At 57.2% G+C, this 21744-nt stretch overlaps 1 protein-coding gene across 6 annotated transcripts in view; it reads left to right on the top strand.

Moving 5' to 3' along the window:
- Positions 1-21744, top strand: part of CAMSAP1 (calmodulin regulated spectrin associated protein 1) — a 58430-nt gene that overhangs the window by 9877 nt on the left and 26809 nt on the right. For 5 of the 6 annotated variants that reach the window (XM_045043414.1, XM_023243054.2, XM_045043415.1 and 2 more), the window contains 2 exons: positions 10656-10918; positions 11734-11895. In XM_045043414.1, coding sequence (XP_044899349.1) covers positions 10656-10918; positions 11734-11895 — 425 coding nt within the window. Of the gene's footprint in view, positions 1-9746; positions 9858-10655; positions 10919-11733; positions 11896-21744 lie in introns of all 6 variants that reach the window. The other variant, XM_045043416.1, reaches the window with a different exon arrangement.

Genomic DNA, 21744 nt, shown 5'->3' with positions numbered 1-21744 from the left:
GTCAAGTTGGGGATAATGTGTCTTGCTGTGCATTTCTTTGGGTTCATGTTATTAGGGGTTTGCTCAGTTCCTCGAAACCTGTAGGGTTGTACCTTTTGCCCCATTTGGGAGGCTTTCGGCCGTTGTCCTTTCAGTGCCCTCTCGGCCCCTCTGTTTCTGCCCTCTGCTCTGGGACTCCAGTGATCCAGCTGTTGGGTCTCGTGTTCCCCTCCTGTGGGTCCCTGAGGCCGTGTTCGGGTTCTTTCAGCGTGGTTTCTGTCTGTCATTGGGATTGGGCACCTCGTGTTGATCCGTCCACGAGCTCACCGATCCTGTCCTGTCACCTCCACTTTCCTCTCAAGCCCATCCAGTGAGTTTGAGTTGTTGCTCTATTTTTCACTTTTACATTTCAGTTCTTTTTAGAACTTCTTTTTCTTTGCTGAGATTTTCTGGTTTTCGTCTGCTTCCAGAGAATTTGTAATCGCTCGAGGAATCACTTTTACGACAGTGGCTTTAAACTCTGTGTCGGAGAATATTCCAGCATCTGACTCGTTTTGGTGCTGGTGTCCGTGGATCGTCTTTTCTCCTTAAAGTCATGATTTTCTTGGTTCTGGGTGTGCCGGGTGACCTCCGGCTGCTCCCCGGTCACTCTGCCTCTTCTGTCGGAGACTCCGGGTCCTGTTGAAAGTGTCCCCAGCAGCAGCAGCAGCGGCAGCGGCTTCCGGTCTGGGGCAGCACGCGGTGCCGCCAGTCTGACGTTCACAGCGTGCCTTTGCCGGCGTGGCTGGCGTGGGGCTCCCGTGGCCCTGCCGGTGCTGCTTTTTGGAGGTGGAAGGAGCTTTCTGGTGCCGGACTGCCGGGTGCCCCTGGAGGACAGAGGGCGTCTCCCGGTCCGGTCCGGGTGCTTGTCGTGGCGGGGTCCCCTCGCGCACGGTGTCGGGGGAATGCTGCGTCTCGAGTCCGGTGGGGAGGGAGAGCACTCGGGGGGCTTTGTTGGGGCAGGTGTTGCAGACCGCCAGCTCGTGCCCCGGCTTCTGCCAGGCCGGCCTGGTGTCTGGGGCGGGGATGAGCCCGCGCGGCTCGCCTTCCGTCGCCAGGCCGAGGGCCGGGAGATGCCGGGTCAGGTCACCTGCTGGGTGGGAGGTCGGGAGACGCCCCGTGGCCGTGCTGTTCCTCCCGCCCTGGCGTCCCCCCCCCCCCCCCCCCCCCCCCCAGCCTGCCTCCTTGTGCGGCCTTCGGGTTCTCCTGTGCTTGTCTTTTGAGTCATTTCCAAGGTTTACAGTTGTGCTTCGTGGAGAGGAGTCCCTGCCACCTCGTCCTGACCGCAAGGCCCTCGTGGCTGCTTTATGTTTTTGCCTTGTTTTTCGACTTCATCGCTGTTAGCAGCACGTGCTTTGGTGTGTGTGTCTCCTTTCTGTCCCGCTGGGTTTCATGAAGTTTACAGGGACGGGAAACTCCTCGCGCCCTATCTCTTTGCAGTAATACCGTTTTCTGTCCCATGTTTTCTGTCCTGCCTCCCTGGGCCTCCGGTCACACTGTGTGATGCTTGTGGTACCTGTCACCCGCCTTCCCTCCTGTCCTGTCTCTCCTCTGGCTGGCCTGCTGTTCGGCACCCCAGCGTGTGAATGCAGTTCACTTCCCCTGTCTTCCCGTGGCAAGTGCTTTCTTTCCCCTCCCCTCCCCTCCCCTCCCCTCCCCTCCCCTCCCCTCCTCTCCTTCTGTAATTTCCAAATTCTTCTCTCAGAATTCTTCATGTTCTTGTTTCAAGCGTGGTCAGGGAAAGTCTGTGGCTGCTCACGCCAGCTGTGGGTCCCCGGGGCCTGTTCCTTCCTCTTGGTTTTAGGCAGTTTGGTTACAAGCGTCTGGGCATGGTTTTCTTTCACTTGGTTCTGTTTGGGTTTGCTGGGCTCTCTGTGCCTGCAGATTGGTGTCTTTCTCCAACCATGGGGCGACTTTGGCCATTACCTATTCACATGCTCTTGGGCAGCGGTCTCTGTCCTGCAGGAGCACGGCCGCGAGGCTTTTGATCTCCCCCCTGCTCCCTGACACTCTTCCTTCTCTTCAGTCCCTGCCTTCCGGGTGGCAGTTTCCATAACGTCTCTCGGGTTCGCTGACCCTCTCGGTTCTCCTGTGCGGTGAACCTTTTGTCGATACACTGTATCGTTCTTAAATTCTGATTCTTCTTTATTTTAAAAAATTTTCTCTGTGGAGAATGTCTATGTTTTCGTTTCTTTCAAGAGTTCCTACATTGACCTCAGGGAGCTTGGTTACAATGGATGCTTTAAGGTCTGTGATAATTCTGACATCTGGGCCATGTCAGGGTTGGCATCTGTGGCTTGTCTCTTGCCCTGGGAATCGGTCGCATTTTCCGGTTTTCTGTACGTTGAGTAACTATGGGTCGTGTCCTGGACATTTGAATATTGCGCTGTGGGGCTGCTTTCCGGTCCACGCTGATGTCTTCTTGGTGGTCCGTTTTTGTAGCCGGGTGGCAGTGAGCACCTTGAAGCTCAGACCCCAAGTCTGCTTTGTCATTTCGTGTGCCATGGTTTCTTTTTTTTTTTTTTTTTTTAATATTTTTTTTCCACTCAGAGGTCATAAAAAGTTCTCTGAATCGCAGTGGAATCGTGTGCCATGGTTTCAAGGTCAGTGTGGTTTTGTGGGTCTGTCCCACGTGCACGTAGCCAGGGGGGTCCTCAGGGTTGTGTGGGCTCGTACGCGGAAGGAGGAGTCCCCTTCCCGGCTCTCTCCTTTCTTGGATTCCTCTGCATTTTCTGCTCCAGGGAGCCCCCCCTTCCTTGTCCTCCGGCTGGAAACACGGGGCTTCGCTCGGAGCGGTACTGCCTGCGCAGGGGACAGGAACGTCAGGTGCCCTCACCTCTGCAGACCACCGAGGGCCCTGCCCTGCCAGAGTTCCGTAACCTGGGCTGGAAGGGAGGAAGGGGAGGAAAGCCCAGATTCCTCCCGCTCTCCAGCGTGCGGGGGCCCCTTTCCTGGTGCTCTGGCCAGAGAGGCCGGGTTTCTGTCCGCGTTTTGACTGCCCGCGCGCGTGCGTCCGGCTGCCCTGTGGGTCAGAGCCCCTAGAGGAAGTGGGCACGGAGCCGGGGACCCCGTAGGTGTGGCTTCTTGGGCCTTTGTGTCTGCCCCCTGGTCGCCTGCTGCTCTTCACGTTTAGGATCCTCCCGTGGCTGCACGTGGCGCCGGGCGGGGTCTTAGTCGTGGCCCGCTTCACAGTGGCAGCTCCACAGCCTGGGAGCCTGCTTCTGTCGCTCGCTCGGTGTCACCGCTGGCTTTGTTCGGGACGTCCTGTCGCTTTGCTCGGCTGCTGCTTTCACTTGGCTGAGTGGGTGAGGTGGCCGGGAGGCGGTGGGCGTCACCAGAGGCCCGGGACGGTGCCGTGCTCCGGAGAAACTTGCGCTTCCGGGCACCGGCCGTCCCTGACTCCCTCGCTCCGGTGCTCCAGCACACGCACTGGGGTGCTCTCGAGGGCTGCTGTACTTGGGTCACGTCGGCTCTGAGGGAGCAGCCTCCGGGGTTCCCGGCCGCATGCCTGCCCTGCTGGGTGACCAGGGTCCCCTGCAAGTCCCGTCCCCCTGACCTGGGAGGTGCCAGAAACGCAGGTCCCCCTTGTCGCACCTGCCACGGACGGAGCGCAGCCTCTGTCAGCGTGGTGTGGGAGCTGGGGCTCTGGGCTGCAGGCTTCTCCTGGCACACGGCCCGGCCACCTTGCCCCCTGGTCAGCTAGTGCGGCCAGGGGAGGCGCGTTCTGTGCGTGCCGACTGGACCGTGCTGTCCCCTGGTACTGGAGAGCTCCTCTCCACGCCGGATGCCTACGGATGCTCCCTCTGCATTTGGCCACGTTGGGTCACAGAATCTTCCCTTGCCGGACGTAGGTTTGCTCAGCTTGCTGGGCGTGCGGCTGGGCAGCTGGTGGGCGCACTGGTGGGTGGCTGGGGGGTGCGCGGGCGGGTGTGCCGGTAGGCGGGCTGGTACGCGGGCTCCTGGACGTGCTGGTGGGCGGCTGCGTGGGGGATCCCTGGGGTGTCACTTCCCTGAGGAGTGTGAGGTGTGAGGGAGGGAGGTCTGGCCAGGACCTTGGCATTCAGGTTTGTGGCCTGTCCTTCCCATTGGTCACCTTCCCTCCCTCAGGCACCGTCCCAGGTCAGAGCTGTCCCCCAAGCTGTCCCCTGGGCCTCGAAGTGGAGCGGGGGAGGGGGGTGCTGAGGGTTGATCGGGCGGCTCCCCACTTGCTTTGTTGGCACGGCATCCCCGTGGGGGGGCCCGTGAGCCGCATGCCTGGGCCAGTGTGGCTGCTTCTCCGCCTCCCAGTGGGGGCGGGGCCCATGGGGGGCACAGGCGGCTGTGAGACCTTCTGCCCCCTCTCTTCCCCGGCTCCTGCCATCTTCTGCTCTGGCCTGGGGTTTCTCCTTGCCTGGGCTTTCTCACCGTTTTATGCTAGTTTTTTGTTCCTTTAAAAAGTGTTTGCTCTTTCCTCTTAGAGCGCATTTTTAGAGACCAGTCACATCCTCATCAGAAGCTTCTGACATTGGGCCATCAGGGGTTGGGGTCTGTTGATTGCCTTTTCTCCGGTGCTCGTGGGTTCCCTCTGTCTTCTGCGCCAAGTAAGTTTGCATCGTGTCTGGGACGTTCTGATTCTTGTGCGTGAGACCCTGGGGTCTGCTAAAATCTAGAGAATTTTGTCTTTTAAACAGGTAGTCAGCCCAGTTAGGCTGAGACTGTGAGTCCTCGTGAGCTGCTTCGTGTGGGCCTTTGCTCCACGCTGGTTTAGTCCCGAAGCCTCTGGACCGTTCTGGTCTGTCCGCAGGGCACCTCTGTGAAACCGGGGCCCCGCTGTAGTTCTCAGAGTCCGCGCTGTGCCGTTCCTGGGTAGTGTCACACGGGGCCACTCGCGTCATCCAGGATAGTACACGCGGATCTTAGGGTTCTTCATTCAGCACCCCCTCCTGCTCTCCGGGGGTCTCCCTTCCCAGTCCGGCTGGAAGAGTCTGTGTGCTTCCTGCACCTGAGCTGCGTCAGCAGAGAGGGAGGGAAAAGAGCCTGTGGGGCGCCCCCTCACCCCCCTCCACCCCCCGCCCACCATTGGGTACCGTTTTGTTACCGGTGCTGGCCTGGCGTGGGGCAGGGGAGCCAGTGAGTCTGCCTGGCAGAGCTGTTTTTCTCTCCCTTCTGTCTGGTGTTGCCAGCATAGGCCTGGGGTGTGGCCACAGTTCAAGGCCTCTGGCCACGACGTTGTGGTCGACGGTCTGGGCAGGGGCTGGGTACCAGCAGGCGACTGGACCACCGTCTTGCCGGTCGCTGGTGGCTGTGCGGGCTTTGCTCTCTTGAGACCAAGCCGGACCAGGTGAGGCCTTAGGCTTCCGTGGGGCACCTGGGAGGGTCCCCTGGCCCTGCTCGGGGTGCAGGGGTATGGCGTCAGTCGACAGGGTGGGGCGTGTGGTGGACAGCGACGGATGAGAGTGATAGCTGGCACCTGTGTGACTGTCACTGACGGCAGGCTCTGCCCTCAGCGCCTCGGCTCACACACCTGCCCTCACCCGGGGGGACAGGGGGCTGGGCTGTCATGTGTGTGCCTGGGGTTCTGAGAGGCCGGGCCGGCCGGCGCGGGTCCTGCTCCCGGCCGCACGCCTTCCTGCCTTGGAGACCTGGAGCTCTGAGCGTCTGCTCTCCCCCAGCTGTCACCCGTTTCTCCTTCCTGCTGCATGTTGCGTCCTGCCTGGCAGGTGCGGGCTTCTCAGGACCCTCCAGCACTTCGTGCGGCCTTCCTGTCCGGTGTGCCCGCAGGGCCCTAGCCCCGGATCGCCAGCCCGTGTACGCACTGTCGCTGTTGCTGCAGACCGGGGTCACGGGGACCGCTGTCCCTCCCGCCAGGCCGTGTCCTGGGGGCGCCCTCGGCACGGAGCCACTGCCCTCAGGCTTAGCGGCTGCTTCACCCCTCCCGCCTTCCGTCCTTCCGTCCAGCCCTCTCTGCCAGAGATGCGGGCTCCTCCCTCCCGCTGGCCGCCTCCGCCTCCGCCTCCAGACCTTGCTCTCGGACCCCCGTCACCGGCTGCGCTCCCGTGGTCGGTCAAGCCCGCTCCTGGTGCCCCGGCCTCCGCATGGCTCCCTCCAAGCAGAGGGGGCTGCTGGCCCTCTCCTTGGCCCCTCCGTCCCTCACCCTTCCTCCCGCTGCTCTCTCCCAGGTTGGCGCTGCCTCCTGCTTGTAAATCCGCGGACCCCTCTCAGTCCGCCTTGTGTCTCATCTTCTTCCCGCCGTGGTCGCTGATCGCTCCTGCTTTGAAGTGTTTTCTCCGAGCCCGCCTTCTGTTTTCCCCCCTTCCCCGATCACTTCTCTGTGCCGGTCTCCGGCTTCCTTTTCCCACTTGCCCAGGTCTGCCCCACACGTGGCCGTTGGCCAGGCGTACCCGACGACCTTTTCTGCCCCCCGTGCGTGTGCTCCGTGGCCGCGATAATTATTTCTGCGTGGTAGATCCCAAGCCTGTGTGTCCAGCCAGACCCTTTCCCTGGCGCTTTGATCTCCGTATTTTCCTGCGGCTTTGAAGTCTCCACTTGGGTCCCACGGGCACCTCAGAGACGTCCTGCCTAGAGTAACCGCCCCTCTCCCCTGACCGTCCTCCGCGTTACCGGTTCCTGTGTCGGAGGCACCGTCCTGCATCTCGTCGGCAGAGTGGGAGGTCTGCTGCCTTGGCCACACCCCAGGCCCGATGCCCATGCCTCCTGGGTGTCTGTGCCCTTTCCTGGTGCCACCGGTTCTTGGCCCGCCTCCGTTGTCGCTCGGGCCGCTGACTGTGGTGGGATTCTGGTGGGTAGGGACTTATGTCCTCCAACTCCTCCGACCCCTCGTCCCCCACGGGGGCTGGTCACATCCCTTCAGGCCTTCAGAGCCCCCTGTGCCTGTCCCTGTCACTGAGGGACCCCACTGGCGCCCCCAGTCCCTCCTGGTGAAGGCTGCTGGTAGGTACTTAGTTGATTGCCTGTTGGTGAGCCGAAAAGTGGCCTGTGCGGCTGGCTGCTCCTGTGCTGAGCCGCAGTTTTCCAGAACCCTCTCTCGCGGTCGTTCTTTTGTGTGTCCCTCATGTGTCGTCATCCCGTCCCCCTCCCTTGGTCTCATATCCCTTCCCCTGTTCCCGCTCTCTTTGCCACCAGAGCCTGGCTGCTTCCCTCCCCGGAAGCCTGCCCGGCCTCCCTGCCCTGTGGTGCCGGCTCATCTGCGCCCCAGAGCAGCACAGAGCACCCCGTACCTGTCCTGCGTGGCGCCCAGCACGTTTTATGCACGGCGCTTGGTGATTCCTGTCATCTTAAGAGGCTCTGCCCCGAGTGCTGACGTCTTCGTCCTCGTTAACCCCCTCATTTCTGTGCGTCTTTGGCTCACAGTAGGTGCTCAGTAAATGACGGCTCCGCACAGGAGTAATTCTGACAGATCGTCTTGGCAGTTTGTAGAGGGAACGAAAACTGAGTCCCTGGCAGTAGCCGTAAGGCACTTGCGAAGTTGTCGTCTTTTAAACAGTTGTGGGTTTTCGTAAAACCGAGAGGGAATTTCACAGCTGGCGCAAAAAGCCCCTGCATCAGTTGACCTGCTGAAGCACAGTAACCGGCCCCCCCCCCCCCCGCCCACGGCTGAGGGCAGAGGCTGCCCTGAAGGGGGGCGGGGGGCGCAGGGGTTGGGGGGCGCGGGGCGCAGCCGCACGGTGTCCAGAGCGCTTCCCTGCAGCCGACGCGTCATCTTCCCATAAATGTGGAGTTCATGGGGATCAGCTCTGTGATCCATACGTGCCTGTTCAGGTGTAATTAAAAAGGGGGTTATCCGAGTCAGTTTATATCGATTAGTTTTGAAAGTTCCACCAAGTGGGCCGCCCGTGGAAACCTTTCTCCTGGGTAGACAGAGAAGCTGCTTCAGAACCCTGGCTGCGGTTCCGTCCAGCCTCTCCGGGTTCCCGGGTGCGGGTAGGCTGCGTCTTTCCGAACCTGTGCCCCCGGACGCCTGTCCTTCCTGCAGCCAACCCTCCGTTTGTGCCTGTGTCCCACCCCCTCCTCCCAGAGCCGTGACCCTAAGGGACCTTTCTGTCCTGAGGCCTGCAGGTCTCTGCTGTCCTGGAGGGGAGCCCATCGGTAATCTGAGAGGCGAGGGGGCCGGCTCTGGGGGGACGGTGGCGTGGCGGTGGCTGTGGCGTGGCCCCAAGCTGTCGTTTTCTGGCTAGGAGGCTGGGTCACCACCTTTAGGGGCCAGAAGGAAGAGTGTGGCCCCAGCGACTGTGGCACGATGTCGTTCGAGATTGTGCCCGGGGATCGGTGTCCTGGCCGTGTGCTGCTCATCCCCAGCACAGCCACCGTGCACATCCCCGGGCTCCGTCCTGGGGGTGAGGAAGAAAGGCTTGTCTCCTGTCCAGTTAGTGGAGTTTGACAGGCAGGTCTCTGGAGTTCATCGTTACTTTGTGTCAAAGGATGTGGAGGATATTGATTAAGGGAGCCTCTTCCGCGTCGATGAAAATAAGTCGGTTATGCTCGCACGTCACTGCAGTACATAATAAAAACAACAAAAAAGTAAACAAAAAAAAGAGGGGGGGGGCGGGTCAGCCAGAGTTGCTAGGGCTTTGGCAGGAGGAGGACTGGGTGACCCTGAAACTTTTGGTGAGCGGCTGACCTTGAGACGAGGCCGGGAGGGGCAGGTTGGGAGGTGGAGTTCCCCTGCAGGCGGATTAGGCCCCGTGCCCACCAGCCCGTCGCGCGGACCTTAAGGGGCAGAGGGACGGAGACCCAGGGAAGTGGCTGGGGTCAGGACGTGTGTTCACGGTGACAACACGCCCGTGCTCCTTCAAGCCACGAGACTGACTGAAGTCACCTGCGCCCTTCCAGTCCTGGAGAGGTGAGGGAGCGACGGAGGCCTCTCCACAGCAGAGGCGATGGAGCTGGGACAGGCGTGGGGAGAGGAGGAGGACGGGGTGGGCCCGGGTCCCTGCGTCTCAGTCCCCGCTGCCCGAAGTCAGCCTGGCCTCTTGCACCTGAAAGCGGACTAGGCTGGCGGACCCCCTGGCCCCGCGACCTCCTCGACTCCCATCCTGGACTCCCGTCCGTCAGAACCAGGTCCTGCATCGTCCGTGTGGGTGTCCTCCCGGGCTGCCGTCCGCTCTCTGGGACGGCGTACTCCGGTGCGCGTGGGGCCGGCTCCTGTCCCTCCCTCGGCCCCCCACTCGCAAGTCACCCCGCCTACAAAGGCAGCAGAAATCTTCCCATGGCATTTTGCCCTGGGGCTCCCTTCCTCTGTGGTCGGGATGATCTCTTCTGTCTCAGAACTCTGGGTGATTTTAAAATAGGATGGGCTCTGACAGGGTCCTTTTGACCCTGAGCCAAGGGTGTGTCCCTCCCGCCTCGGAAGGGCTGGCTCCGTGTGCCCGCGGGGCTGCCACGGTGTCAGTCACAGTCACGGGCGATGTGAACCGAGGCCTTGCAAACAGAAGGGCAGTGTGAATGTTAGCCACTGTTAGGAGAGCCAGTGGGGAACCGAGGAGCCCCACACCCACAAGGAAGTGATTCAGGGCCCTGAGAAAAGCGTCTGTGATGAGGACAGTGAGGATGGGGGTGGGGGGGGGGTGGGGAGGCAGAGGCCACTGTTGGAGGCCACTCGCCAGGTCGCCGCAGAGAGCCCGGACTGTGCGGGGAGAGGGCGCTCTGGCGCCCCGGGTCTCGGCACTAGGTGCCGTGGGTGTCCTTCCCCGGTGTCCTTGGAGACCAGGCCCGTCTGAACTCTTTCACAGGCAGGGTCGTTCCAGAGCATCCGGAGGGCGGTCTCAGGTCTGGGGGCCTCACTGAAGGAGATCAGCCTTAGCCTGCGCAGCTTCATGGCACAGCGATGGACATCTTGCAGGGCAAGTGTGAGGGACACTTGGGGAGACCATGCTCCAGCCGTTTAGAAACTGAGCGTCCCCAGCGGTGCACGTGTGGCTGGTGTGTTTGTGTGGGAGGTGGCGTAGACCTGTGAGTCAGGCCGGATTCACAGTCGGCTTCTGCCGCTCGGGGCCTTGGGCACATGGCACGCTCTCCCCGTGCCTCCGTTTTCCCGTTAGTAATGCAGGGATAAGAGTCTCAGCTTGACAGTTGCCGCGTGCTTAAGTCATATGGCTTTCGTGGCGTTGAGTGTTGCCTGGCCCGGGGTCAGGTGAGGGCCTGTCCCTGCGGTCGTGCCTTTGTCACGGTACCTGCGGGCCTGGCTGTGGTGTCGGGCCTCGCTGTCGTGTCCAGTGTGACCTCAGGAAAGGGCGCGCTTGACCTCCTCCCCGGGACCCGTGCTACGTGTGCCCCGCGCCGTCTGCAGGGTGACGAGGGCCTGCGTGTTGCCTGTGCCACGCGTGGCCCCCGTGGCGTGACCGGGTGCCGTGCAGTCCAGCCGGCTCGCGTCTCGGTTTCCCCTGGGCTCCGCTCCCTGCTTAGGGCTCCCACACGTGCTTCTCGCTGCCGTCTGGCAGGAGAGTCACCCCTGGAGGTCGTGGCGGCCACGTCACTAAGGCGAGCGCGTCGCCCGCACGCCCAGGCGGTGTCGGCAGCCGGGTCGCCTTTGCCCGAGGAGACGATGGGGTCTTTTTATGTGGTTAGGTGCCCGTCGTGATTGACGGCAGCTCTGTCCCCCGTTGGCATCATGCTCACGCGCCGGTCTCTTCTTGGCTCAGATAACATCCCCGAGGACCTCAGGGACCCCTTTTACATTGACCAGTATGAGCAGGAGCACATCAAGCCGCCCGTCATCAAGCTCCTGCTGTCCAGCGAGCTCTACTGCCGTGTGTGCAGCCTCATCCTGAAGGGGGACCAGGTGGCGGCCTTACAGGGACACCAGTCTGTCATCCAGGCCCTGTCCCGGAAAGGGATCTACGTGATGGAGAGTGACGACACCCCCGTGACGGATCCCGACCTCAGCCACGCACCCATAAAGATGGTGAGTGTCCTGTGGTGGGGGGGCGGGGGGGGAGGCAGGGTCTGTCACCGACCGCGACTGCTTCTACCGCGGGCACTCGTGCGGCACCCCGGCCTGTTGTCCCGCCAGCCGGCCCTCCGCGGTGCAGATGGTGGGAGCGTCCGGCCGGGTGGCGGGGCTCGCGGCTGCGCGGCGGTCTCCCGAGCTCTGTGTCTTGAAGTGCCTGTGACTTGTGGAGGACAGGGAAAGAGCAGCTCCCCGTCAGCTCTCTTCCTCCTTACGAGCCCTCTGTGCGCCGGAGGGTAAGTCGAGGCACGTTAACGAAAACGTCCGGAGGCAGATATTTCACGGACGTTTTGATGTGCAGCTGTCGGGCCTATTCTGTTAGGCTGTTCACGCGCATTGTATTTTTGTGTCCAAATAAAGAAGAAAAGACTCCGTTTTCCCCCCTTCCCCCTTTTCTCTGGAAGCCGCCCCGTCGATGTGACTTTTCCAGACTGCCCTAGGTCGGCCGCTTTGGGTGCCTCCCACGTCACTGGGTTTTGGCTGTTCTCTGGCGACTTGGGCTCTGTGGCTTTTCACGCGTGGGTTTCGCGGAGGACGTGTTGTGGGTCAACGGGATGTTCCTCGGGTTCTGGGAGGAGACGGTGCGAAGGCGTGGCGGGCTTTCGGCAGCAGGGCTCCTGCTGGAACCCCGCGCCCTGTTCGCGGTCGTGCAGCTTTGGGCGCATCTCTCTGTGCTCGTACCTTTCCCCTCCGCCAGCCCCTGGGGCTCGCCAGGTTGCCGCGGAGGTGAGGTGGGCTCGGGCCACCCTAACTGTTACCTCTGCTCCCAGAGTGCCCACATGGCCATGGTGGACGCCCTCATGATGGCCTACACCGTGGAGATGATCAGCATCGAGAAGGTGGTGGCCAGCGTCAAGCGCTTCTCAACGTTCAGCGCCTCGAAAGAGCTTCCGTACGACCTCGAGGACGCCATGGTGTTCTGGGTCAACAAGGTCAGTGCTGGGAGCCGTGGCCGGTGCGAGGACTGGGGCCGCGGGTCGTCTCCTCGAGCGGCCCGAGCGGGCCGGGGCGCTCCCTGGTGGCAGGTCCTCCCCCGAGAGCTGCGCCCGCCTCGTGTGTCGCCCGAGAACCGGGCGCCGGCAGGGGCCCCGGGAGCGGCAGATGGATGTGCCGTGTCCAGAAGCACGTCTGCTCCTGTCCAGACAGAACAAACAGGTGTCCTCGTGAGCACGCGGAGCGTGGCCGCGGTTTGAATTACTACGTTCTTGTTATTTTCATCTCAGGGTCTCTGTGCACCAAAGGGGTGCTCGAGTTCAGAGGCGTTTTGATTATGAAGAGAAAAGCGGTGTCTTCCTAAGTGTTTTCTCTTTTTACGTTTAGGAGCTCACAGCGTGATCTTTCACACAAGCATAGAGAGGGTATTTTCAGTGGCACGGGATTATTCATAGGGTTACCTTTCCACAACAGTTTGGTCGTGAAGCGTCTCTGTGTGTAAAAAGGTGTTCAACTGGGGACACTTAGCTAACGGAGTGAGGACGTGGAAGGCGGGGCAGCCCCTCGTAGAGTTGTCTTGGGGCAGCTGAGACAACCGTCTGGGGGGCTCGGTCGGCGAGGCGTCCGACTCTCGATTGAAGTTCAGGTCATGATCTCACGGTTCGTGGGATCGAGCCCCGCGTCGGGCTCTGCGCTGACAGCGTGACCCCACTTGGGACTCTCTCTCTCTCTCTCTCTCTCTCTGCCCCTCCCACCCCACCGAATAAACAAACTTAAGTAGTTGTGTTAGTCTGCCCACAAGATTTAAATTATTTCCTTATATGGTTTGTGTACGTGTTCTTTATAACGTGAGGCTTTATGAGAGACCAAGTAAAAATCAGTGGCCGCGGAATTAGTTGAAGAACGTGGCAAAGCCAGGCCGTGGCGCGTGTGCCGGCTCCCCTGAGAGGGCCCCCTCCGTGGTTGTGACGAGCAAGGCCTTACGTCAAGCGCATGTTGTGACTTCCAGCTAAAACGCTTGCCCTGCTGTTTACTTGGTTTCCTGCCCGGAGGTGGGGTGGGGGAATCCAGTCCGTGGGCAGACCCCCTTAAATCCCCGATTGCCGGGTGGGGTAGAGGGCTTTCCCAGGGTTCGCTGCAACGTCTGGACTCAGATGCTGGCCAGTGCCCATAAGTTTGCCTCCTGGTGGTGGGCACCGTGCCTCACCTGCCCCCTGGCCGTGCAGAATACCGTGCCTGTGGGAAGCGGGAACCACGGGAACCACGGGAACCACGGGAACGTGGTTAAGGAAGGATGTTCGGGACCGGTGCACATTTGCAGAGGAAACTGAGCCCTGGCTGATAGCTCTGTAATCCCGACACGGCCTTCCTGTAGCCACGAGTTCACGTGTGTGTTTTCAGCCACTGACCTGCGGTGCTCCGTCCGTTTCCGGTGCCCAGCGTGGTGATTCAACAAGTGTAGCTGCCAGCTGTCGCCACACAGCCTCGTCAGGGGACTTGACTGTATGCCCTGTGCTACACCTTTCCTCCCTGCAAAACCCAGGTTCTAACTTGTTTCTCTCTGATAACCTTTATTGGCTTCTCCTTTTTTATTTTCATTTTTGAGAGAGAGCGAGCACGTGAGTGGCAGAGAGAGAGAGAGAGAGAGAATCCAAAGCAGGCTTGAGGCTCGGAGCTGTCAGCACAAAGCCCTATGTGGGGCCCCAACTCACGAACCGTGAGATTCTGACCTGGGCCAAAGTCGGCCGCTTAACCCACTGAGCCACCAGGCGCCCCGGTTTTTTCTTCTTATAAATGAAATGACATGGTCATTATAGAAGAGCTAGAAAATACAATAAGCAAATAAAACGAAATATAAACCACCTACACATGCGTTTTAACAAATTCTCATAATTTTTAGGGGCACCTGGGTGGCTCCATTGGTTGAGCGTCCGACTTCGGCTCAGGTTGTGATCTCACCGTTCATGAGTTTGAGCCCCACATTGGGCTGCCTGCTGTCATCTCAGAGCCTGCTTTGGATCCTCTGTACCCCCCTCTCTCTGCCCCTCCCCCGCCTGTGCTCTTTCTCTCTCAAAAATAAATAAACTTAAAAAAAGAATAAATCCTCATAGTTTTTTTTGGGTGTAAGACCCAGGCTTAAAAGCACAATTAGGTGCTCCCAGGTGCTGGGCCGAAAGCTGAGGCCTGTGGCGGGATGGGGAGGGGTCTCTCCAGGGCTGGCTTCAGTGCCCGCCTGCTGTTGTCCCAGGCGCCGGGCTCTGTAGGTGACCACGGGCATTTCCCTCCCACGTGTAATGGGCGGGCAGTGGTGGCCACATGGCTGAGGTTCGTTTGTAAAGGCTCTTGATTGGTTTTGATTGGTTTTTGCCAAATTTCTGACCATAAAGACTATAGTATTTTTTTTGTACTCTTAGTCCGTCGAGGTGTCTTTTTCCATGATTTCCCATAGATTGGATATTACTAAAAGAGTATTTGCTATTTTTAATTTTAGTTTTATTTTTTTAATGAAAAAATAATAAGTTTAATAAAAAAATAAATGTTTTTGACATTTATTTATTATTGAGAGAGAGAGAAACAGCATGAGCAGGAGAGGGGCAGAGAGAGGGAGGGACACAGAATCGGACGCAGGCTCCAGACTCTGAGCTTTCCGCACAGAGCCCGCCGTGGGGCTCGAACTCACAAACCGCGAGATCGTGACCTGAGCTGAAGTCGGACACAACCGACTGAGCCACCCAGGCGCACCTCCCATTTTTTAAAGGTGGGGAATAGTGTCATCTTCTACTCTCATTTCTTCATTTACTGGTAAAGTTGAAGTTTAAGAGATAGAGTGTACATTTGGCTGTTTGTCTTTCTCTTTGATAAATTACTTGTCTGTGATCTTTGGCCATATTTCTTCGGGGGAGGAGTGCAATCCTTTTCTCCCATGCCTGATCAAGTTTCTCCTGATCCCATTAAGGGCGTTCCCTGTTTGCCGTATTTGTGTAGACGATTTTCCAGGTTACTGCCGCCCGTTTGCCTGTGGACTTGGCTGATGTGTGGAAGATGATCTTCATGTGGTGCAGCCTTTATCTGCTGACGTGCATTTTCCGGTGTTAACCTCTGTCTTTCAAAGAGGTGCACTGTATTTCTGACTCTGCATCGGCCTCTGGCGGGCGTTGCCTTCTGATTTACTGCTAGCTCCCGTGACCCTCCCGTCTGGTCCCTGCTGGTCCACTGTGGTCACACGGCCTACTGTGGTTGGATCTGTGGTCAGATGACCAGGCATGACTTTTCAACGGCTCATGTCCCTTTTCTTGTGCCACACTTCGGTTTTCCTGGAGTTGGTACTTGCTTTGTTTTTTTGTGGCCTTTCTGGTCCTTGCCTAATATTTATCGCTTTGTTCAGCGTTTTCCAAATTTTGTATTTCCTTAGCATTTCCAAACGAACTGAGTTTCTTACGTTGATAGATTTTCCCTTGTGCGTGTTCTCATTCTCTGATGTCGACTGAGCGGTGAGCTCTGGCCAAGGGCTCCCCCACACTTGCTGCCTCCGTGTGGTTTCTTTCCGGCGTGGATTCACGGTGTCAGATGAGGGGTGCGCTCGCTGAGGAGGTTTCTGGCACTTGCTCGAGGGGCTCCTCTCGGATGTGAGCTCTGATGCGGGGTGAGACGTGCCTCCGTGCTTTGTGTACTGAGGGTCTTTCCCTGGACTCAGAGGAGGTGTCAGCTCCCCTAAGCTTTTCCTTCAGGGAGAGTGGCCGTGGCCTCTGCAGTGTGGGTCCTCTGGTGCCTGACAGTTTAGAGCCGGGTCCAGAAGCCTTCCCACCTTCGTTTGGCGGCTGGGTTCTCTCCCCACCGAAAGCAGCCTCCATGTTTGATAAGGTTCGGGCTCCTGAGGGTTCACGTGCGGTGAGTTTTCCCTTCAGCGTCAGTCTTTGATGCCTCATAAGATCTGGATCTCCTTTGAAACTGTGGTTGTGGATAATGTTCCCAAGATTTCTGCTGTGTGAATAGTGCACATTTAAGCTCTGTCACCTCCGTGCTGGCCATTTTCACTCGTGAAGGTATTTTTGTGGGTTCGCTTCCTTTTCGTGTTTGGCTCTGTGTCTGGGTGCTCTCCGCAGCTCTGAAGCTCCTCTTCCGCAGCTCTGGAGTCACAGTCAGGCCCGTCAGGTGACTGCTGTGAGTTTCTTTCTCTTTTTATGTGCATCACTTCCAGGGACCACCCTCCCTCTCCCCCTCCCCCTCCCCCTCCCCCTCCCTCCTCCCCCTGGATGATCAGGCCCTCTGGGGGGTAGAAATTGCCCTCCCCAGGATTGGGGCTACCACCAAGCCGTCCCCCAGATTCCCTGCTCTTTGTGTGAGGGACCGAGCTGTCCTCTGTCCCCAGAGTTGTGGACTTTTACCGTGACCGTCTTGCTGTGGCTTTTGACGTTTTTACCGCTGCCCAGCCCGTTGCTGTAGTCTTGGAAAGACAAAACCCGGCTTCGCTGCCGTATGATTCGCACGCAGCGAACGGGCCCAGTTCTTTTGAGTGTGACCAGTGACTGCTGTTTAACATTCGCCACAGGCACCATTTCCATCGCCCTAAATGAGTTCTTCTGTTTCCCTTTGCGGTTTGCCCTCCAGCCCAGATCGCCCCTGATGTGCTTTCTACAGTTAGAAGTTAGTTTTACCTCTTCTGGGTTTTGATAAAACTGGGTCACGCGTATGTGCCCTTCACGGAACAAAGTGATTCTGAAGTTAATCCGTGTTAGTGCATCTGGCAGTGGTTTTCTTTTTACACTCTGGAGAGTTCCATCGCGCCAACAGACCACGGTTTACCCGTTCCCCTGCCGGTGGACGCTGCGGTCATTTCCAGTTCCGGTCTGTGCTGACGAAGGCTGCCGGGAACCTGTGTGTACAAGTCTTACCTGAGACACGTATTCCTTTCTTTGGGTCACGTTCTTAGGCATAGAATTGCTGGGTCAGTGATAAAGTCGCATTGAACGTTAGGAGGAACCGCCCAGGTATTTCCCAAAGCGACGGCACCACTTTGAGCAGCGCCAGTAGGAGAATTCCAGCCGCTCCAGGCTTGTGCCAGCACGTGCGACAGTGTCTGTCAGCGGTAGCCGTCGAGTGGGTGTGCGGGGCTGTCCTCCCGCGGTTTTCATTTGCGTGCCCCTCGCCGCTGAACACACCTGTGTATGTTTTGTTAGGTGCGTGTTCCGATATTTTGCACGATTTCAGGTTTTGTATTTAATTCTGTGTCCGTTTTGGGAGCCCGTGATTTTCAAGGAATTTCTCAACTGTGTTTTCCTCGTTGAATTAAATGGCTGTCCTTTAAACGTGGGTACGTGTGCCTGTAGCCATGCCCCCTGGTGTTTTCTTGCTCCAGGTAATTTCTGTCGCTTTTTTTCCTTCCCTTGGGTTGGTCTGGCTCGTCAGTCTCTCTAATCTAAAAACCTGCTTTAGGTTTTTACTGGTTTCTTCTATTGTTTTCTTTTTTTTTTTTTTTTTCAACGTTTATTTATTTTTGGGACAGAGAGAGACAGAGCATGAACGGGGGAGGGGCAGAGAGAGAGGGAGACACAGAATCGGAAACAGGCTCCAGGCTCTGAGCCATCAGCCCAGAGCCTGATGCGGGGCTCGAACTCACGGACCGCGAGATCGTGACCTGGCTGAAGTCGGACGCTTAACCGACTGCGCCACCCAGGCGCCCCTCTTCTATTGTTTTCTATTTAATTTCTTCTCTTTTAATGATTTAATTTAATTTAATTTAATTTTTAAGTAATCCCGACACCCACTGGGATCGAACTCATGACCCCAAGATCCCTGAGGTGCACATTCCACCAACTGAGCCTGCCAGGAGCCCCTCTCATGTTGTCTCTCCCTTCCTTCCTTCCTTCCTTCCTTCCTTCCTTCCTTCCTTCCTTCCTTCCTTCCTTCCTTCCTTCCTTCCTTCTTCTTTCTTCCTTTCTCTTTCTTTCAAGTTTATGTATTTGTTTTGAGAGAGAGAGTGAGTGTGAGTGGGGAAGCGGCAGAGAGAATTCCAAGCAGGCTCTGAGCTGTCAGTGCAGACAGAGCCTGTCTCGGGGCTTGATGTCTGGAACTATGAGATCAAGAGTCAGATCCTCTTTCTGCTGAGCCCCCCAGGTGCCCCTCTTGTTTTCTTTCCACTTAAAACGAGTTCGTTTATTGAAAAAAGCATTGGTTTTAAGTTTATTTATTTTGAGAGAGAGAGAGCGAGCACGAGTAGGGGAGGGGCGGAGAGAGGGGGAGAAAGAATCAGAAGCGGGCCCCGCGCGGTTGCACTGTCCGCGCAGAGCCCGGCTCGGGGCTCGAACTCACGAACTACGAGAACACGGCCTGAGCGAAGTCGAGAGTCAGCTGCTCAGCCAGCTGAGCCCCCCAGGCGCTCCCTAAAGCGAGTTTCCTACGGACCCTGCGGAGTTGGCCCTGCTCTTTTATTCAGTCCGAGAGTGCCTTGTTGTTGTTCAGACCACTTCCGTTTAACGTGATGGTTGAGGTCTCTCGGGCTGACGTGGTGTCGGCTTTCGGCCCATCTCATTTTGCCTTCTTCCCTCTTCTCTTCTGGCGTATTTTAGGCTGGGCATCTTTTGGCACTCCCTTCTCTCCGGGAGTTCTTGGGGCTGGTCCAGGCTTTAGTCCCCACCGTCTGCCCTCAGGCAGGGTGATGCCGTGTCCCTCGGCTCATCGGCGATGACCTCTGCCTCCTGGCCGCTGTGCCACTGCCGCCTGCTTTGCTGCAGCCTCAGCGAAATCACGGGACTTGTGTTTTCGGCGCTTGTCCGGTTAGGCGTGTCTTCAGGGGATTGGAACTAGGGAATGTTTATCCACGTAGTTTCCATTTCTGTTCCCCTTCGTTCCTCTGTGTACATAAGGAGCTCTCAAACTTTTGGTCTCAGGTCCCCTCTTACACTCTTAAGAAAACTGGATTATAAAGAATTAAAAAAGTTAATCTGTCAGTATTGATCTTATTAGACATTAAAAACAAGAAAATTTAGGGGCGCCTGGGTGGCTCAGTCGGCTAAGCGTCCGACTTCGGCTCAGGTCATGATCTCGCGGTTCGTGGGCTCGAGCCCCGCGTCGGGCTCTGTGCGGACAGCTGGGAGCCCGGAGCCTGTTTCGGGTTCTGTGTCTCCCTCCCTCTGCCCCTCCCCACTCATGCTCTGTCTGTCTGTCACTCAAAAATAAATAAACATTGGGGCGCCTGGGTGGCTCAGTTGGTTAAGCATTGAGTTTGGCTTCGTGGGTTCGAGCCCCGTGTCGGGCTCTGTGCCGACGGCTCGGAGCCTGGAGCCCGCTTCGGATTCTGTGTCTCCTTCTCTCTCTGCCCCTCCGCCACTCACTCTCTCTCTCTCAAAAATAAACATTAAAAAAACCCACAAAATTTAAAATTTTTATTAATTTGCTTAAAAATAACAACTCATTTCATGTTAATATAAATAACGTGTTCCCTTTTTTTTTTTTTTTACCAAAAATAATTATATTTTCTGAAAGAGGAAATGGTATTTTACAAATTTGTACGATTCTTTAATATCTGGCTTACTGCAAGGGAAGCCGGACTCTCTTGCCTGCCTTCCCAGAGCGTTTGCGTGGGAGCACGCGAAGATGGTCTGGCTTCCTAAGTACGTGTGGGTGGGAGAGTGAGCGCCGTTACGTTCTGTTGAGATTACGGTGTGGCAGAATGCCGTCCTCCCTTCTGATGTCCAAGCGGCCGCTTCTGCACGCTTAGCCGTGGGGTCTGTCCTGCCGGTCTGCGGGCCATTTTCTGGGTCGTCGGCACTGACGAGCGGGGGACTTAGGGTCGTCCCGCTCTGCCCTCTTCCCTGCAAGTCCGCGTGCTCGTTTGCTTTTGATTCGACACCAAAACTTGACAGGTAGTAGTTTCTCAGAGGTTAATTGCAGTATGGAACTTGAAACTCTTATCAATTAGCTCCTTAAAAAATTTTGGGATAAGATTGAGGTTATAAAATGCAGTATTTTGAAGTCTCCAGTTCAGTGGTGTTTAATATATTCACAGAGTCGTACAGCTGTCATCGCCAGTTCCAAACGTTCTGATCACATCCGGAGAGTTCCTGTCGGCACTCACTGCCCATTCCCGCCCCGGCCCCTGGCCGCCCTGGGTCTGCCTCCTGTCTGCACCCTTGCTGACCGTGGCATTTCGGGTCAGCGCGGTCCTACGCTTGGTAGCCTTTTGCGTCTGGCCGCCCGCACTCAGCATCGCATTTTCAGCTGTCACCCGTGCCGGAGCGTGTCATAGCCCGCGACGGTGCTCCGCTCCCTCGTGTGGCGGACGTGCCGCTCCTCGGCCGGGGGACGCTTGTGCCCTTCCTCGGCCCTCGTGGATGCTGCTGTGGTCGTTGTGGACGAGGTTTGTGTGCTGTGCTGTCCTGTTTCTTGGGTGTTTGGGGATGGGATCGCCGAAGCGTGTGGAAACTTGACCTTTCCGAAGAGCAGCCTCGCCATTTCTTACCTCTTCGGCGGTGTCTCCGGTCTCCAGTGCCCACGTCCTCACGGACGCTCGCTTTCCGATTGTCTGATTCTAGCCGTTCTGGAGGGTGTGAGGTGTTGTCTTGTGGTTGAGGTTCGAATCTCCTTCGGGGGGAGCCCCTGCGAGTTCGTGCGCGTGGCCACCTGCAGGTCTCCTCCGGAGAGACACCTTTTCGGATCCTCTGTCTTTTTATCGTTAGGAGAATTCTTCTGCATCTTCTGGATACTAACTCCATGACCTTTGTCCTCGGTTATATTAAAGTCCACTCGTGGCTCTTGTGTCCTTCCTGGCTCTTTTAGTCACCGTGTCTCGGTAACGTCGCACATTGGTCATTTGGAAAATAGTTTCAGGGAGGGTTGTGAAGGTCTTTGCGACGTTGTCACGTTTCATGAACGGTATCAAAGATTACATTCGTTGGTATCGCCATCAATCTAATCAGAAAATCCTTTTCCGTATTAGAAAACTCTCTCGCATATGACAGAAACACATCGTGTGAAAAGGTTTTATTGTGAAAAATTGTGGAACATGAAGAGATACAGAGAGAACGTGCATGTGCCTACCACCCAGATTTTACAAATAATGTTTTATAATACTTGCTATATTATCCATCTGTCTCCTTCAAAGAAGAATTTTTTAATGTTTATTTTTGAGAAAAAGAGTGTGAGCGGGGGAGGGGCAGAGAGCGAGGGAGACCCAGAATCCGAAGCGGGCTCCAGGCTCCGAGCTGTCAGCGCAGAGCCCGACGCGGGGCTCGGACCCACGAACCGCGAGACCATGGCCCGAGCCGAAGGAGGACGCTCCACCGACAGAGCCCCCCAGGCATCCCCATTGTCTATTCTGATTCATTTGTTTTAAAATTTATCTGTATTGATTTTCCTTTTACCATATTTTCAAAACAGATTTTCTACCTCCTTGATTCGATTTGCATGAGTTCGTTTATGTGTATTCTTGTTTAGTAAAACATTCGGTTCTGTGTCTTTTCATCTCATAGCTTTGACCATGTCCTTGAAGCATTGATGAGTGTCTTTCCTCGTGGTGTTATTTTGTAATTGTAGTTTTGATTTTATCGTTGGGTTAATCATTCCAGGAGAGAGTAAGTTCTAAGAAGTCGTGTTAGCTAGGGAGCGCACGGTTACATTTTACGATTGAAGTTTATCTGGTGTTACTTATGAACGGTCAGGGAACACGCGAGCCACCCCCTAGGCCCTGGGCGGGAGCGTCTGCCTCACACTGTCTTACCGGCGGCATTTGCTGATGGTGGCGGCTCGCGCTGTTTGAGCACCCCGGGCATTCGGTGGCGTGGCTCATTGGCCCCGTTGTGGGCGGCCACGAGCGTGGCCTGCGTGTGGAGGCACAGAGTGTGTCCTGGAAC

The sequence above is a fragment of the Felis catus genome, chromosome D4, assembly GCF_018350175.1.
Source record: "Felis catus isolate Fca126 chromosome D4, F.catus_Fca126_mat1.0, whole genome shotgun sequence".
In the NCBI taxonomy this organism is placed as follows: Eukaryota; Metazoa; Chordata; class Mammalia; order Carnivora; family Felidae; genus Felis; species Felis catus.
This window is presented reverse-complemented; position numbering and strand designations above follow the sequence as displayed.